The following is a 16,295-nucleotide window of genomic DNA, read 5'->3' as shown; positions in this document are numbered from 1 at the left end:
CCAAAGAGTTTTTTTTTTAAACATTCTCTGTAGATTATTACAATTGTATCAAAAAAGTATATTTGTTAAAAGACAAACTGAGACCGTCTGAAAGCAGATGGAGGGTAGATGGAGTTTGCAGTTAAAAACAGTTTTTAATTCAGGAAACAGGTTTTAAATAGAACAGCTCAACATACAAATGACGCACGATACGCAATGGCGTGAAAATAAACAAAAGGCAGTCTAATAATATCACGGATACAGGCGACATTTAGTGTACAGTTTTGTATTTCCTTCTTGGAAGTGGTCCTTCCGTGACAACAACAAAAAAAACTGGCGCTACAGTGTAGTTAGCCGCTGGAGTTTAGTTAAAACCGGGGGACGAAGGGAAAAGGGATATCCAACTCCACCTCGCTGTCACCAACTCTGATGAATTTTTCGAAAGTTTGACTATTCTCCTTTAGGATTCGAATGACGTTGCTGTGGAAGGAATTCAGATGTCTCAGCATCACGTCAATTGAGGACTCTATGTCCGCTCGAAGCTGTTCGGCGGGAATGTCATCCAGAACGTTTTGAAGTTTTGTCGCCACGGTTTGAAGATAGCCGCTGATTATGCGGTGGATCGTTTCGATGCGCTGAGAGACACTCGCAAAGGTACGGGAGTCGATGGCTTCCTGGTACATGTCGGTCAAGAAAACGGGGACCTCCGTTATATCTTGCAATCTTAGAATTGGGAGCAGCATTTGATTTAATTGAGAAAGATCCCAGGGAATATCTTCAAATACGTCCCCTCCCACTTTTTGCATCGTGGCAATAACTTGGTCGCAGACTTTCCTAAAAGCTCCAAAAAAGTCATTCAGAATGTGTCTTCCGGAGACGGGAATGGCTTCAAAAGCTTCGGTTGCTACTATAAACGCGGAAAAGACGAACTTTGAGAACTTCCTATTCGCTTCCTCGTAAGCGTCAATAATAACGGTACTCCATTTCTGATAGATCTCGAGGCCCGACAGTCTTTGCGGATACCCTGGGATTCGGAACTTGGTTTCTCTCAGGAATATAACCGTGGCCTCGAGAAAAGTCTCCACTTTTTGTTGCGATCTTCGAACGATACGATTGGTCTGATTTTTACCAGATGTCATCACCTCGGCGGGATTGTCGACAGCCTCATTCAACAACTCTGTACCTTGCTTCCTTACCCGCTCCAGAGTCCCCTCGAGGCGTCTTGCGTATCTGTTGAGTTGATCGTAGGTCGCGGCAGCAGGAGTAATGACCGCTTGAACGGCCGCAGGTACGTTCTTCTTCAGTCCCAGCATCATCTCGTATGGCATCTCCGTGTTCCAGGAAGTCCGAAGATTCAGCTTCTCAGAATTCGTCACAGACATCTTCAGGGCCAGGATATCGACGTCCGTTTGTGGTGCAGTCTGAGGAACAACAAAACCAGATTTAACTCATTCAGTACCAGCCAATCCTGGATCAAGTCTGAAAAGACGTTTAAAAACGTCTTTGGGAGTGAATGAGTTAAGAATGCATTCTTTTCTCTAAGATTCAAAACAAACAAACCCCAAAAAGAATTTGACTTACAGGGTAGCGACCATAGAGTCTTGCTCTTGCTTGTGCCGGGTGCTCAGTTTGCACCTGAACTCCGACGAGACCGGCAGATGGGGCGGACAGAGAGAAAACGAGACGGTTTCCCGTCATCTCCTGGCGGACTTCCACGGTTTCGTAAGGAAGATTGACCTTGAGGGAATTGCTGACGGAGGCGTCAATATTTTCAAAACTTAAGAGGATGGCGCCGTCATGGCTTCCTTCCAACACTGCATGTTTTACAACCAGCACGGAGGCCATCTTGAATCCCCGAACTAAGTTGACATTGGCAGTGCCCTCGATTTTCCCTGCCAGAACCTCCCACTCCGAAGACGAGGACGCATCGAGTTTGACCAGGAAGCTGTTCTTATTGAGAACGCTGGCATTGCTTTTGAAAGTGATCATCGGTGCTTTCATCGTGAACTCGTGGATCAGATCGCCCATCTTTGGAATCCGGATGCTGTGAATTTTCCGCAGAGCTGGCATTGTGACAAGACTACTGCCTGGGAGGGGAATGGTGAATGTTGACATCCTAATATTGATCACTGGGACTGTGTATTCAGGAATCGTCAATGTTTTAGGCCATTCGGTGTAATATTTTTCAAACTCTGCCTGTGCTGTGGCATAGGACGAAACGAGACTATCGATGAGCGGATCGGCATTCACATCGATGGTGAACGTCTCCGGGTTCTTTGTGTATTTCATCTTGGAGCTCAGGTCAAAAGTTTGTTGAGTTGTCGTCAGGAGATTCCCCAGGCCGGCGGCGTCCCACAGTGAGAAGTCGTCCACTTTCGGTGTCCGGGTGCCATAAAATGGCAACGCTATTTCAGGAATGGTGATCGGTTGCCGCAAGATGTCAAGATTTGCTTCTGCGTGAATCTGACACATGAGGTGAATTTCCGTTTCACCGTGATCCATTTTAAAGAAATGGGAGTATTTGTTTTGGTTGACTCTTGCCATTCCGGTCCAGCTGGCCTGCTGCACTTGAGAGTTGAGCGTCACAGAAATGTCATTCTCAAACTCCATCTTTCCCGACTGCACGAACGGAAGGAATAGCCTGGAATTTCCCTTATTCTTGGTGTCGAGCGTGAGCTCGCTAGGCGTTATCAAGGCCAGGGCGGAATTCGAAAGAGTTCCTTCGATTAGTTGTGCGTTATGGGAGGCGGTGAAATCGATTTGCAGGTCTTGAAGGCGAGCCTGGAACTTCATGTCAAACACGCTGGCCTTCATCACGGGTGTTTCCGTTTCGATTTTGGCATCGATCGACGCCTGGCCGAAAACGCAGATCTCGGCGACCGCATTCTGATTGCTTTTGAAACCTTTGCAGTTTGTAGCGCCGGTGAAAGTCACTTTGGCCGTGTGCGGATCCAGGACCAAGTTAACGTCGCTGTTGTGAGTCGCCTCGTCTGAGAAATCCCCAACTGCGTATTTGGCATTGGCCAGAGTGTTCACGTTGAGTTTTGCCGAGCCGGCTTCCAGTGCGAGATTGTTTTTTTGGGTTGACGACACGTGAGTGAAAACGTCGAGCGATGGCACGTTGAGGTCTTGATCGAAGTTTGTGTTGACGCTTGCGGAGAGTCCGTCTTCCATGGCCAAGAACACGTTGTTGACGAGTTCGGCGGAATACCACTCGAGGGCGATCTTTGCCGTCGTGTCAGCGGAGCCTTGACCCGACAGGCCGTAGACGGTCATCATTCCTTTGTGGTCGACTTTAAAGGACGACAGATCCATTTTAATGGACTCTGAAATCGCCAGACGGCTCATTTTGGGTAGAGCCAAATGCGCGCCGGCATCTACGGCGAACTGGAGGGCCCTCAAAGTCGACGTGGCCCGCGAATTAAAATTCACTTTGAACTCCGGCGTGAGCGACGTCGCCGAGGTGTTCGCCAGATCTGCGCTCGTCCTGAGTTTGTAATGCGGCGAGTCGATTTGGAACTCTCCGTATAGTTTTCCAAAACAGGGAACCTTGCTCATATCCGTCATTTTTTCTTTGAGACGCAGCGTTAATGCGTCATAATCGAAAGACTGTATTTTCCGCACCATCCTCAAGACGTAATCCCTCACGTCTTCAATCATCTGTTTGAAGTCAAAGGAGTACAAATGAGTCACAAACTCCCGAATAGGGCCCGTAAACCTTTGAAACAAAGGCTGCGGGTCAAATGACCGAAGAAGGGCAAATACGGATTTAATCTTTTCCCTCACTTGATACGTCTTCATCATTTCGACAACTTCATCCATCACTGTTCCGATCAGCTTCTCAATTTCATATTTGGACAGAATTTCCTCCATTTTTTGATAAATGAGCGCCAACCTATTCGCGATGTTATGTTTCTTGATCCAAGCCGCGATAGCATCCGTGACGGATTTCAGCACACGGATGATTTTTTCCGTCGGCAGCTTGGTTGTCAGCTTCGTCAGGGCGTTTTCAACGGCGTGGAAGCATTTTCTCACGTCTCGGACGAAGACGCTAAAGTCAAAGTTGTCCGCGAACTCCTTCATTTCGGATATTTTGTCCTTCATCGTCATACCGATCTCATACCTGGCGTTGACGTCTTTCAGCAGGTCGACGCCGTTGTCGGTCAGACTCGTGGCTGTATTTTTGACGCGTTCGATCACGGCGGGGATGTGCTCGGTGAAAGGGATGCGGACGAGATGGCCGTCGGTGTTCTTGTCATACTTGACGAATCCAGACAAGCTGTAGTCTTGGCCGGCTTCGCTAAAAAGGTTCGTGGTGACCGCCCCTCTCATGTCAATCGCCATTCTCTCGGCTTTGTTGTAGGCCTCGAATTCCTGATCCAAAGTGTGGTCGTTTAGCTTCGATTTCACCTTCAGGTGAAGGCTTTGCTCTTGAAGGCTCACGGTGCTGCGGAGTTTTACGTCCGTGGCGGTCTTGATGGCGGGTAGGCCTCGGATCTCGTGGGAGGTCGAGCCTCTGTACTCGAACGACTGCGTGAAAAGCAAGGGTTGGGCTTTCAGGAGGAATTCACTGTACAGATCGCCACTCTGCTGTCCGTAAAAAGACACGCCGCCGTCGGAGTTGAGCAAGGCATCGACGGTTAGGGAGAAGGGCTCGGCGGCGGCATTGACCTTGCCGTCCAAACGAAGAAACCGAGATTTGTAATCGGCGACGTGGCTGAATTTAACAGTCAGGCCTGCGACCTCCAAAATGGCGGCGTGCGTTATCTGCGATCCAAGTAGTTGACCGTTGGTGTTGCACTTTGTGGACAGGATCATGTCCACGAACTTGAATTCATACGTATGCTTGAGTTCGTCCTCCGACGAGCCTCCCTTCAGCGTTCCCGTCAGCTCCACGTCGTAGGGCTGCGCTTTGAACTGGGCGTCGTTGTTAAAGTCCATCTCCATGATCTTGAGGTGATTTTTGATCAGAGCGGAGGCGGTAAACGGCTCCATGGTAACGGTGATGTCGTGCGCGTAGGAGTTTCCGGCGTTAAGGAAATGAGCCGTCTTGGCGTGGAGGGTTAAAGATCTCGACGTCACAGAAAGGGAATTGGAATTTTCCGTCCTCATTTCGTTCAGCGATCCGACTACGTTGCCGGAGACGACGAGGCCATCTTCGCCGACTCGGAAATTCATTCTGTTCCTCGTGTTGAATGGCGAGACGTCGACGTTAAAGACGCCATTGAGGTAGACTTCGGAGGGTGCCATTTTCCCTTCGATATTCAAATCCACGTTATTCCCTCCAACGCCTCCCTTGGTGGTGAGAGACAAGGTGGCGCCGTCGGCGGCGAGCCCGCTGTGGAAAATATTCTCAAAGGTCAGTCGCTTGCGCTGAGCAGTCGTGGTGCAGCTGGCGGTCAGACCGTTGGCGTTCAGAGTCAACGTTGCCTTGTGAGAAGCGAGGCTTGAAAAGACGTTGAGGGAGGAATCGGCGTTGAGCTCCAAGCCGGAGGGATTAACGGAACCGGTGAGCAATGAGTAGGCGCGGTTTACCGTATCGTCCGCTGTATTTACTAGACGGAGGCTGGCTTGAGCTCCCGAGGCGGAGAACTCAACTTGGCTTTGAAGCGTTCTCCGACCGGCCTTGCTCACCGATTTGGAGAAAAAGCTCAGCTCGGCGTCCTTGTAGTTCAGCTTGACGTTCGTCGAATGCTGAACGGGCTGACTGTTAATGTTCGTGTTCGACTCCATGTTCAGATTCTCATTTGCATATACAGCCTTGATGTCATTTGTCATTTTCAGGATTTCCGAGCTCACTCTCAGCGTGCTCTCCGACCTGAGTTCCTTCTTTGCGCGGTCAGATGAGAAGGTGTTGAGATAAGTGGCGCTAGCGCTCAAAGATCCCATCGTGAGACTTCCATTCGCATTGATATCCCCCAACAGCTTAGCGGAATCGAGCGTGAGGCGCTTGGTCACGTCCAGAGACGTCCGCAAACCGAGCGGGGCGGCAGCATGGATGTTGTATTTTCCCGATGACGTCACATCGTCCGAGACGAAGGCAATTGTCTCCTCCGCGTTAACACTCGTACTCACAAACGTGTGCTCCAGGGAGCCGTTCAGGGTGAATTTGAGCGTTTTCTCATCTGTATCGGTTACCTCTGCAGCTCCTGAAAAAACAACAACAATGTTTAAAAAAAACAGTGACATTAAGCACTACATCGCTGATGTTTTTTAATGCCTGTTGAAAGAAAGAAAATCAAATTACCCTCAGATGTGAAAGCCAGAAGTTTGATGGGACTGGTAGCCTGAAGCGTGAACTTGGCCAAATAGTTTGGAGAGTCCACAGTATTGTTACCCGCCGACACGGTTGCCTCCCAATCGTAATAGTTGCTGTTCACCTTAGCGGACGCATGCATCATTCCGATCAGCGGCAGGGTGAGCTCTTGCTCAGAGGGGATGCTAAATTTGGGGATTACGATCTGGTGCGGCGCGAGCAGGGGCGTGATGATTGCGTTGGTTGCGATGAACAGTTCCTCCGAGGATTTGCCTCCAAGCGGCAGCGGGATTCGGATGGTCGCAAAGTTCTTGTTGAACCGGTAGCGGAATTTGCTTTCCCTGACGATTGGATGAAAAACAGACACCAGTTTTTATCAGCGAGATGTCGTCTTTTTTTTTTTTATGTGTGTTAGCATTTAGATAAAAGTCTGACAATTTGAAAATTGTGTTTTTTTTTCTTACATATTCATGAATAGGTTCTCGGGCATAGAAGGCATTTCCACCTTTGCAATGTTCTTCTTCAGAGTCTCCACATAGGGGACGTCAACTGAAATTTTGTTCATCCAGATGTTGCTGGCCTATTGAGAAGGCACAGTTGTTGTTGTTTTTTTTGAAACGTTTGAATGCATATTAAGCCCAAGCGAACTCACCTCGAGCGTCTTTTTGACGACGTGACGCAGTTTCATGTCAGTGCTGGCAAGCTGATGATCCAAAGCATCCTCGGCAAATTTATTGAGCCAGCCCTCGAGCGCTTCGCTATAAGCTAGCAGCACTTTGGTCTCAGCATTCATGTTTGAAAGCAGTTGAACCTCAACCTCATCATTGCCTGAAATGCAGAAAGAATATTGAATCTTTTAGCTTCCGGCATGAACACATACAAATGAGTCCGGCGGCGCATATTTTTGGACGACGTACCGTATTTGAACGTGATTGACTGAGTCGATGAGGTCTCGGGGAGATTCATATCACTTTTGAGCTCCAAAGTGATTTCTTGGCCTTTGAGGCCACTTTCAGTCATGGTAGCAGAGATGCTAGCGTCTGTCTTCAGAGCGGGCGCAGCCAACTGAACCTGGAGCATGCCTCCAGTTGTGGAACGCAGTCTAGAAAATAGATTGGAAAATATCAAATGAGAGCGTGGATCAAGAAAACTACAGATGACGGTTAACCCATTCACTCCCAAAGACGTTTTTAAACGTCTGAAAAGACTTGGTCCAGAATTGGGGCTTCGTCAGGTTTCTGAGTTTGTGGTTTGTTTTACTCACTGGGCGCGACCGGTGAGAGTGAGTTGTGGCACGTTCTTGTTGGAGATCTCAAGGCTGAGGGCTTTGCCTTTGTTGCTGCTGTCAGTCAGGCCAACCTTGACCCCGGCTTCGACATCCAAGACGGGTATCTGGATTTGGCTGGTAAAGACGTTCCTGTTGTATTTCATGATTGCGGAAGCTTCGGAATCCTGATCCCCTGCGGGGTCGGGAGAAAAATAGTTTCACGTGACGCTGAGAGAAGAGGGAATTATTCTCTGAATAAAAGAGTTTGCGGTTAGCGTCTTTCTAAACGTCGATACCTTCAGCTTTCAGAGTCATCTTCAGGGAGTCGACCTTCTGGCGGCCATCTTTTCCTTCCTTGAGGAGCGTGTACGCAACGGTCGCTGTGTAGGAGACCTGAGGCTCGATTTCAATTCCAAACCTGAGGTGAAGAGTACAACATTTTAGTTCATTGGATTGACAAAATAACTTTCTCTTTGGGGTTCAATCATTTCATTCCATCCTTTTCAACTTACCTCGTCTCTCCACCCATGGGGAAGTAAGGCACGTCGCTTTTACCCTGCACATCAGCTTGAAGTTTTTTCATGCAATACTTGAATCCGAAGAGGGAGTCACAGTTTATTTCACTCGTGTTGTGCGGGATTACGGCAGCGTTGCCATCGGCCACAATCATCACTGCATTGCTTTGCAAAACAGATCAAATAAATCGTTTTGAAAAAAATAAATAAATAAACTCCCGCTGACTGACAGGCAAAAAGTCCAACAACAACAATCACGATATTATTCCAGAGGATAATCAGCTACAATGCACTCATATTTTGTATTGCTGAAGAATTCATGGGCATGCACTTTTGACCACATTTATTTTGTTTTACCTGACGCTCAAAAGTTTTGCAGGGGCCCGCGCAGCCGGGATAGTTAGCTTGACTTGGTTTGCCTCCACGGCGAGATTAGCATTGAATTCGCTCTCGTGGTACAAGCCGGTGTGCATCTCGACAGCGGAGGCAACAAATTCGGGGACGTGGACGCCCATCTGGGTCACAAACTCAACGCCGACAGATGGCTTGAACAACAGTTCATTCTGTGTTTAAATGGAACAAAATATTGAATCAGTAGCGGCCATGTGATACATCCAATAATAAATGGCTTCTTGATGAGAATAGAAATGAGAAAATACCGCGACAGGGGAAATGCGAAGTCCTCCCTTAGCTCCGGGAGCAAACGTGCCAGACAGAGAAAAAGTCAGAGGCAAGCCAGTGGCGGTTGGAAGGACAAATTTGTTATCCATGAACATGTAATGGAGAAAGATCTCATTGTCAGTGCCGGACATGAGGTTGGACATAAGCTGATGGAAAGGAAAAAGAAGAAATATGAATGGTCTCATGCTGTCCTTAATTAAAAAAAATAAACGTGATAGGAAAGAAGAAATATGTCATACCTGTTTCGGGAGAAGCTTCAGGAAAATCTCCGCGTACATTTTAGCATTTTCAGCGAGAAACTTCAGATCGCTGGCCTTGATGTGGCCAAACTCGGTTCCCATGATCTTCAGGTAGGCCATGGCCTCTGGAGATTCTTGATTCTGCAAATCTTTTACCAGCTTGTTGAAATTGCGAACAATTTCTCTCATAAGATCTTCGGGAACCTGAGGGAAGCAAATATTTGGGATCCTTGAAAGGTGACGTTTGTGTCGCGTAAAAGGGAAAGAAGTGAAGCCCCAAAATACCTTCGGTCCTCCTGCTTTCAATGGAGCAACCCACTTTTCCAGAATTTCCATCATCTTGATTGGCACCTTCTTCTCGGCCCAGTAAAGAGCCTTGGACAATGTGTCTGGGAAGAAGCCGTTCTTTCCAAACAACGCCTCAATCAAGGGCTCTGAGCCTTTTCCTTCGATTCCGAGCTACCAGCACCAAATGCAAGATTCGGAAACAGCGAAAGCCAAGGTTTAAGTTGTTTTCAAAATCATTCATCGGCCATTTGCCAATTGTGACAATGACGCACCTCCCACATGTCCACGTTGTAGCCAAATATTTTTAGGGTGGATTCCATCATGACTTCTCTTGGCAGCTGGTTGCTGGGGTCAAAGATAACATTGCCCTGGAAATTAGCCTGCATGTTATCGTTTGCCAAACCCAGCTTGTAGTTGCGGGACTTTGTCGTGTAGTCATGGTGCGTCTCCACGACATAGTCCTGCAGAGCGTCCGCTATCTTCTCGCCAAGCCTAAAGAAAATAAACAAAGACACAAATAAATATATGTCAAACTATTTGTATCGTTTTTGGTTTGATAATCAAGGATATGTTTATTCAGTCGAAATAAATCTTACTTCCGGGTCTCAGGATCAACGGAGGAGATAATGTTGTAGACGTGGGAGGTCACGAAAGATTTGACTTGCTCGTTCTGCTCCTGTTTCAGGATCTTCTTCACCATCTCAATGTCACTATTGAGGGGATTTCTCATGAGAATCAGATAGGCTGCAAGACGTTTCTGCACAGCACCTTTTGGGTACTGGCTTACCCGCTGGAGGTTCGAGCGAACCTGTACCGAAAAGGAAAGTTGATCAGTATGACAAAATGTACTGCAAGGATTCAAGATAAAACGAGGGGGGAAAAAATGTCATCGGACAGCTGCCTGTTACCTCATCTGTCATAGCCATACGTCTGAAAGCCTGGATGGCAGCAAGCTGAACAGCGAGTGTGGTTGCAGGTTGTCTCATGCATTTCAGTAAAGTGTTCTTAATGGCGGGGTCGGCGACTTCGATCACATCTCCGATGTTACCGACAACCTGCAGAGAAATTTGACATTAAATTGTCAGGAAAAGTCAGAAACGTTGGTCCGTACTCTGTAGCTCCATAAATCAAATTCCAGTCATCTGTGAACATTTCCGGAAAGATTTTGGAATTCTTCTGTGCATTTATGTGGAATTCAAATTCAGTGGCAACTCACCCAACTTGAGCAAGGCACTCTCTCGACAAATCCAGGTCGAGGAATTAAAAACACAGTCAGATTCTTCTACTCAAGAGCTCATTTACCAGCCGGTTTAGTAAAAACTAGAGCAAAAATGTGGCATATTTTTACTTTCTGAACCTGGATTTGCCACCTCTCCCGAGGCTGCACGAAAACCCTTTTTTGTCTACCTCATTGGATATTGCACAGTAGGATCCATGTGTACCTGTTTAACTCACTCACTCCCAAAGACGTTTTTAAACGTCTTTTCAGACTTGGTCCAGAATTGACTGGTACTGAATGAGTTAAGCTTGCCGTCAAGCGTTTTAAACTTGATTACACACCCTCAAAGTCAAGAAGGTCAGGTCTTTCTCGCCAGAGCAGTCTGGGCCCAGAAGGGAAGCCGTGAAGTCCGAAACAGCGGTAATCTCCGGAGTGACTTTTCCCTCAGCCTGGTAAAGCCTAGTGACAAAGTTTTAGATTAATTTCTTTACACAAGAGATCATCGACTAGCACATCATAACTGCCACCGCTACTGATGTCTACTTACCTCCTGACTACATGACTCAAGGCATACATGATGGGCTTGCTCTTCCTGTTCTGAGCCATGGCCAGAAGATCCTTGACCATGAAGCGTGAGGGGTTAGGCATCAGTGCAAGGGCATAAACTGCCATGTCGACTTCAAGAGCAGATTTATCAAAGGTCCCGAGGACCCTCAGCATGGCGCCGGAGCACTCTGGAGTACCGCATTGGACAAGAGCTTGCATGGTCACCGAGTCGGATATATCCATCATCTCAACTGCAGCGGATCCCAGGATATCAGCCTTCAGGCCACGCAGTTCAGAAACCAGTTTGTGGAAGAGGGATGCACGCCGCTCGCCGTTACTGGTCTGGGATAGAGTCTTAAGCTGCTGCATTGCAGTCATGGCAGCATCTTTAGATTGCTTAGGAGACTTGTCATCAACATGGTCCATTGGCAAGAAACGCAGGAGAGCCTCATCTGTTCAGAAAATCCCGCCCCCCCACACAAACCATTACGCTGCAGATAATGAACATTGGTGGAGAGAGTAAAGCACATTCTGAAAAACGGAAACACTAACTATGATCAAAGATTCTGTCATTAATCTTGGTCGTCTCCCTCAGAGTCACAGTCTGCTTCACCAGAGTGGAAATTCCATATTCGTTCCTATGTGGGACACAGAGTTACAGCAGATGAATGAACAATATGGCAAAAAGCAAAAATACACTTTTTTTTGTTGTATATACCTTTTGTTTAGGATTATTTTGTGCGCTTACTTGTGGGAGAGGGGCAGGAAAATATGCTTCTCTGTACAGGTTCCACTGGTCATGTGCTTCTTCTGGTTGTCAAACTTGTAGTTGCAAGTTTGGTGGCTACCGATCATCTTGGACAAAGGATATTGCTGGAAATGGAAAGACAGAAATAAACAAAAAAATTGGCTCAACTTGGGGTTAAGAAGGTAGTTTGAGGCTTTTTACCATTCCTGCAAGGAGAGCCAGGGGACTGCTGGCCTGTTTGTGAGCGCTGAAGCCATCACAGCTGGAAAGATCCCTGCTGATAGTTACGTCGGTGGCGATGTCTCCTCTGGCGTTGACTGTGAAGTCGGTGGTGCAGATGCCGTACACGGTGGGCTGGATAGAAATGATGTAAGAGTCATTCAAATTGAGGAGAATCTGTCAGTGGCGATACAGCATGATGGCTGAAGGTGTTTCTCTTTCTTTTAGTTCATGGATTGTTCTTTTTAATAATAGACTGATATTGAAACAGAAATATTTCGACACACTAAATATACTTCTAACACACCAAGACAAACTAAAGTGTGAACAGCTGTTAATATGCCAACATTTAGCAAGATGGAATCTGAGTACTTAAAACAGATCAATGAGGATTTAACTTTGTGTGTTCTGGTCAGGTAATATATTCAAAGACAATGGATCCAAGGCAAACATGGCAACATTTGGGATGCTCACACATAGCAAAAGATTGATAACAAGTGATACAATCAAAACATGCTCATAATTCGAATGCAAACAAATGGCAACCTCTCATTCTACGGAAAGTGCCGCAGTACAGCTATCACGTATCTTGTTCAGTAGTGGTGGTGTGATAATGCAACGAAAAGCCTAATTCGCCTGATTAATATTTCAGTTGAGTGGCAGACTGTGCCATGTGACAGGTTGCTGAAGAATGACGTGGAGTGAAATTGCTCTCACAACTTTTCCCTCGCTTAAGGTGAAATAAAAGGAACAAAATGTGTGGTATGTGACATTTAAGTCGCACTTTATACAACATAAGCAAATGTTAATGGACTATAAATTGAACGAATCAGAAAAATAAAAGAGTTGGTGAGTTGTGAATAGGAAATTACTGTCTACCTTCGTCGAGGCACGTGACGCACTTCCTCGCTCACGTGTACCGTTTTAAAATGCTTCACATCCATTGTCAGTGTCCTCGGTGAATTGTACACGGAAAAAATGAAATTGAATAATTATAATAATAATAATTTTTAAAATGAGATATATCGCAAAAGCTCTGATAGCTAGCTGCAATTCCAGACTACTGACCGCTAACAACTTCCGGTGATGTAGGTCACGTCTTTGTAGGTTAAAGGTGACTTGATTTTTTCTTTTCTTTTTTTAAAAAATACTTTTTGTGACAGTGAGACTGGTAGGATACTCTGAGTTCAATGTGTACTAAAACAAAAATATATCATATGAATAACATAAATAAATTTGCCTCCCCCCCGTACACCCCCTCCCCCACCCCACCAATACCCCCCCCCCCCCTTTGCAATAGACTTGGGACCAATCTATCGCAATAGACATACTGTATATTGGGCACCCCTATGTCATCGACTATGCAATGGGATCCAATCCAGAGTTAGATTTGAGAGCTGGATGGGTAAACATGTTTTCTCTTTTACTATTCTACTTGGATCAAATTGTCAAATCAATAGGCCGGATAACATGAGCAGATGATGCCTCGGGAGAGATAAAGTTATCTAGGACTTTGCCCCGCCGGCTGACGTGGGAACACAAAGTGGCCCACGTGCATTTATCAACTATGACTGTTCCAGATTATCTAGTCATTGCGCAATGTGTTTTTCGGTGAATGACTCTTTGCAGAAAACAGAACTGAACTTTCAAAGAACAACAACAGGCCTTCTCACCATTTTCTTATTTCTCTCTTCTTCCATGACGGGAACAAGGAGAGAAGACATAATTCCTCTCTTGATGTTCAAGATGTTGAGCGCCTCATCTTCCTCTGGGAAGAGTTTCACATCAGTGTGTCCCTCAAGTGTGATCTTCAGTGGGTTCCTTTTGACATGAACGCATCATCAGCGACAGCCTCATTCTACCTTTGTCAGTACATATACATTGACAGCAACAATAATAGAGAAAATAATAATAACTTTGAGGACCCTGGCAGAACAGCAGGGCTGATGTAGGTTTGTAAAAACAAAAAAAACAAAAAAAAAGGCCGTGGAAGACGACAATGCATAAGTCAGTCTGTATAAGCATGTTTTAATAAATGATTTAAGGCTTCTAAATGAGGCTTATAAATTACAAACATAAATTAGGGTGATGTAAAGTATCCTTCTCTCTGGATAAAATAGCTGCTGGTTTTCAGTTTTCGAGATGGGGAAGTAGACTTACTTGGCCATGGAGGCTTTGAAGGCCTGATTTCCAGCAGCGGGGCGGTACAGTGCGTTCCCATCGTCATCCACAGCAAAAATCTCACTCAGAGAGCAATTTGGGGTGCGTAGGATGAAGCTGCAAGTCTGAGGCACATCAAGCTCAACCTGCACAGTAGATGAATCGCCGTTTAGTCACGTTTACCTTTCCCTGCAGTCAGGACAGGGTAAAGATTTTTAGTTCCGGCCCGTAGACGAACTTGACAGGAGATTTTGGGGCCGCTCTTGTTGTCGGTGGATCCGGGAACGCCGTTGAAGGTCTCAGCCTCGTAGTCGTACACAAAGCGCCTGAAGTGCCTCAACCTTTTAGCCACTGAAATGTGTATTAGCGGTCAGTTAGACTTGAGCAACACTTTGCTCCAGTTACATTTTTGAGAATAAAGGGGCAACTTACAGAAGCATGTTGGAGATTGTTCGTCCACACGTCCGACATCTTGCTCTGGAAAGATAACCGCCCCCCCAAAAAAAATTAATGCACTCACTCAGTTCAGGATGACAATGAAGTCTCTACAACATAGTTGATAATATAAAATATCTACTGCCTATGTTAAAATATCTTTAAATATCACAGTACTTACGGGCAAGAGTATATGTGCCCAGAAGCAACAAAAGACAAATCCGCGTCCATCCCATGTTGGACTCAGAAACCTGGAAGCCTTGGTTAAAAAAAAAAAAAAAGAGCCTTCCTCTTTCATCGAAGACTCATCCTTGTGCTTTATTTTAAGGCTTTTATACATCTGCCGTCTTACCAGACGTGATTAAGGGTCTTCCAAATGTGTTGTCACGGTTCCAAAGTCTGATTAGTCCTTGTTGCAGGCCAAAGGTAAAATGTTTCACAAAATAAGATGTGATGTCAGCGCTGGGTGGGGGTGGTCGGTGTGAAACAGCAAACAGTCTTTTTCCACTAATAAAAGCTTGAACTGTCCATAACCGTATCTAAAACGATTTCATTCAAATTCACCACACGTAAAAAGGAATTGTACCTAAACTGGATACATTTTCGAAACAAACAGTTCTTGGCGGCCCGAAAATCTTAAATACAACCGAACTGTACTCAGGCAGTAATTCTTTCATGTACCACTAGAGGGATCCTGCGTACCACTCGTGATGCTAGTACCATACTTCGAGAATTATCGTTTGAAAACTTCCACGAGATAACCTTTGATCTTTAATATAAATCATACTGCTGAAGAAAAGTTGACTCAGATGACGTATTGTTTTACAGCAACATTTAAAATTCATCGACTCTTGTTTCTGATTTCGGGAACATATCATGAATGTCATCACTATTTGTATACATATACAGTTCTGCATATTGATCTCTAGAAATTCTTTTTCCGGGTCATGTCACATGTTTTGAGACATCTGCTACCATCTACGACGGTTCAGTTCGGAATTGATCGAATTATTATTTTAACAATAAACACATGCTGTTATGGTTATACTCGTCACTTTACTGAGAATATTTTTTCAAGTCTTTTGGTTGAGATGTCTTCGTATAAGGCTGTGCATGACAAACTCCAACCGCAATTAGAGATGTATTCTTAAGTGAGTTCATCACCGCATCTTCTAATTGGATCTTTTTTTTTTCTTGTTTCTTATATTCGGTTTTTGTGTCGTGCTACGTTGCCATGGCCAACTTTTAATCCCAGTGATGACTAAGCATGTGGGTGAGTGAGCGTTTGTTGCGTCGAGCCAAAAGTGACTCAACCTGTCAATCCATACGCTGATGATTCACCTCTCCCCTATTTAGAAAAGCCAGTAAAGGCTGTTTGAGCAGGATTGTGTGAGAGCGTTGCGCGCAAGATAACCTCATTAGACAGAGGAAGACAAGTCTAACTGAATATGATACGGCAATGTAATTTATCGCAAACAAGCTTGCGGACTTGCATGCTATGGCTTTGATTGAAACCTGTGAAAAGAATATGACTTTGCACCCCGCAAAGGGCAATGTCATAAACTGTCAATCCTGTTTTTCAGCCTGGGCTCATAACAATTGTCATCACTTTTCTCCCACTTATGGAATGGCTCGCTTGAAAATATGAAGGATTAAGTAAATGTCATTTCGCATTAATATGGCTATTAACATTTCTGATGTTTTATTTGGAAACAGTTATGTAAATGTTTTTTTTAAATATAT

General features: G+C 45.5%; 1 protein-coding gene across 2 annotated transcripts; it reads right to left on the bottom strand.

The window, feature by feature from the left end:
• Positions 1 to 114: 114 nt before the first annotated feature.
• On the bottom strand, positions 115 to 14,901 carry LOC127592257 (apolipoprotein B-100-like). 2 transcript variants are annotated; one of them, XM_052052842.1, is made up of 26 exons: positions 14,734 to 14,900; positions 14,550 to 14,594; positions 14,356 to 14,468; positions 14,118 to 14,263; positions 13,631 to 13,778; positions 11,940 to 12,092; positions 11,739 to 11,863; positions 11,543 to 11,628; positions 10,992 to 11,442; positions 10,786 to 10,903; positions 10,134 to 10,280; positions 9,822 to 10,033; positions 9,498 to 9,717; positions 9,223 to 9,396; positions 8,938 to 9,141; positions 8,677 to 8,844; positions 8,375 to 8,580; positions 8,015 to 8,182; positions 7,799 to 7,920; positions 7,500 to 7,695; positions 7,153 to 7,337; positions 6,888 to 7,063; positions 6,700 to 6,815; positions 6,227 to 6,576; positions 1,561 to 6,128; positions 115 to 1,400 (listed from the first exon to the last, which is right to left on the bottom strand). In XM_052052842.1, exons 1-26 carry the CDS (start codon positions 14,786 to 14,788, stop codon positions 348 to 350), a joined length of 9,705 nt encoding a protein of 3,234 aa, XP_051908802.1. In that variant the 5' UTR covers positions 14,789 to 14,900; the 3' UTR covers positions 115 to 347. The 2 variants fall into 2 exon arrangements, with proteins under 2 accessions (XP_051908802.1, XP_051908801.1); XM_052052841.1 differs by having other exon boundaries at positions 8,938 to 9,396; positions 14,734 to 14,901.
• Between the last annotated feature and the right edge of the window lie 1,394 nt (positions 14,902 to 16,295).

This window comes from Hippocampus zosterae, chromosome 19 (genome assembly GCF_025434085.1).
Source record: "Hippocampus zosterae strain Florida chromosome 19, ASM2543408v3, whole genome shotgun sequence".
Taxonomy (NCBI): Eukaryota; Metazoa; Chordata; class Actinopteri; order Syngnathiformes; family Syngnathidae; genus Hippocampus; species Hippocampus zosterae.
This window is presented reverse-complemented; position numbering and strand designations above follow the sequence as displayed.

Excerpts from the sequence above, each read along its gene's own strand:
- LOC127592257 (XM_052052841.1), bottom strand. The coding sequence starts at position 14,788 with ATGGGATGGACGCGGATTTGTCTTTTGTTGCTTCTGGGCACATATACT. Across the intron at positions 8,845-8,937 it reads TGAAGCTTCTCCCGAAACAG|CTTATGTCCAACCTCATGTC; the intron begins GTATGACATATT and ends CCTTTCCATCAG. Across the intron at positions 7,338-7,499 it reads ACTCTCACCGGTCGCGCCCA|ACTGCGTTCCACAACTGGAG; the intron begins GTGAGTAAAACA and ends TCTATTTTCTAG.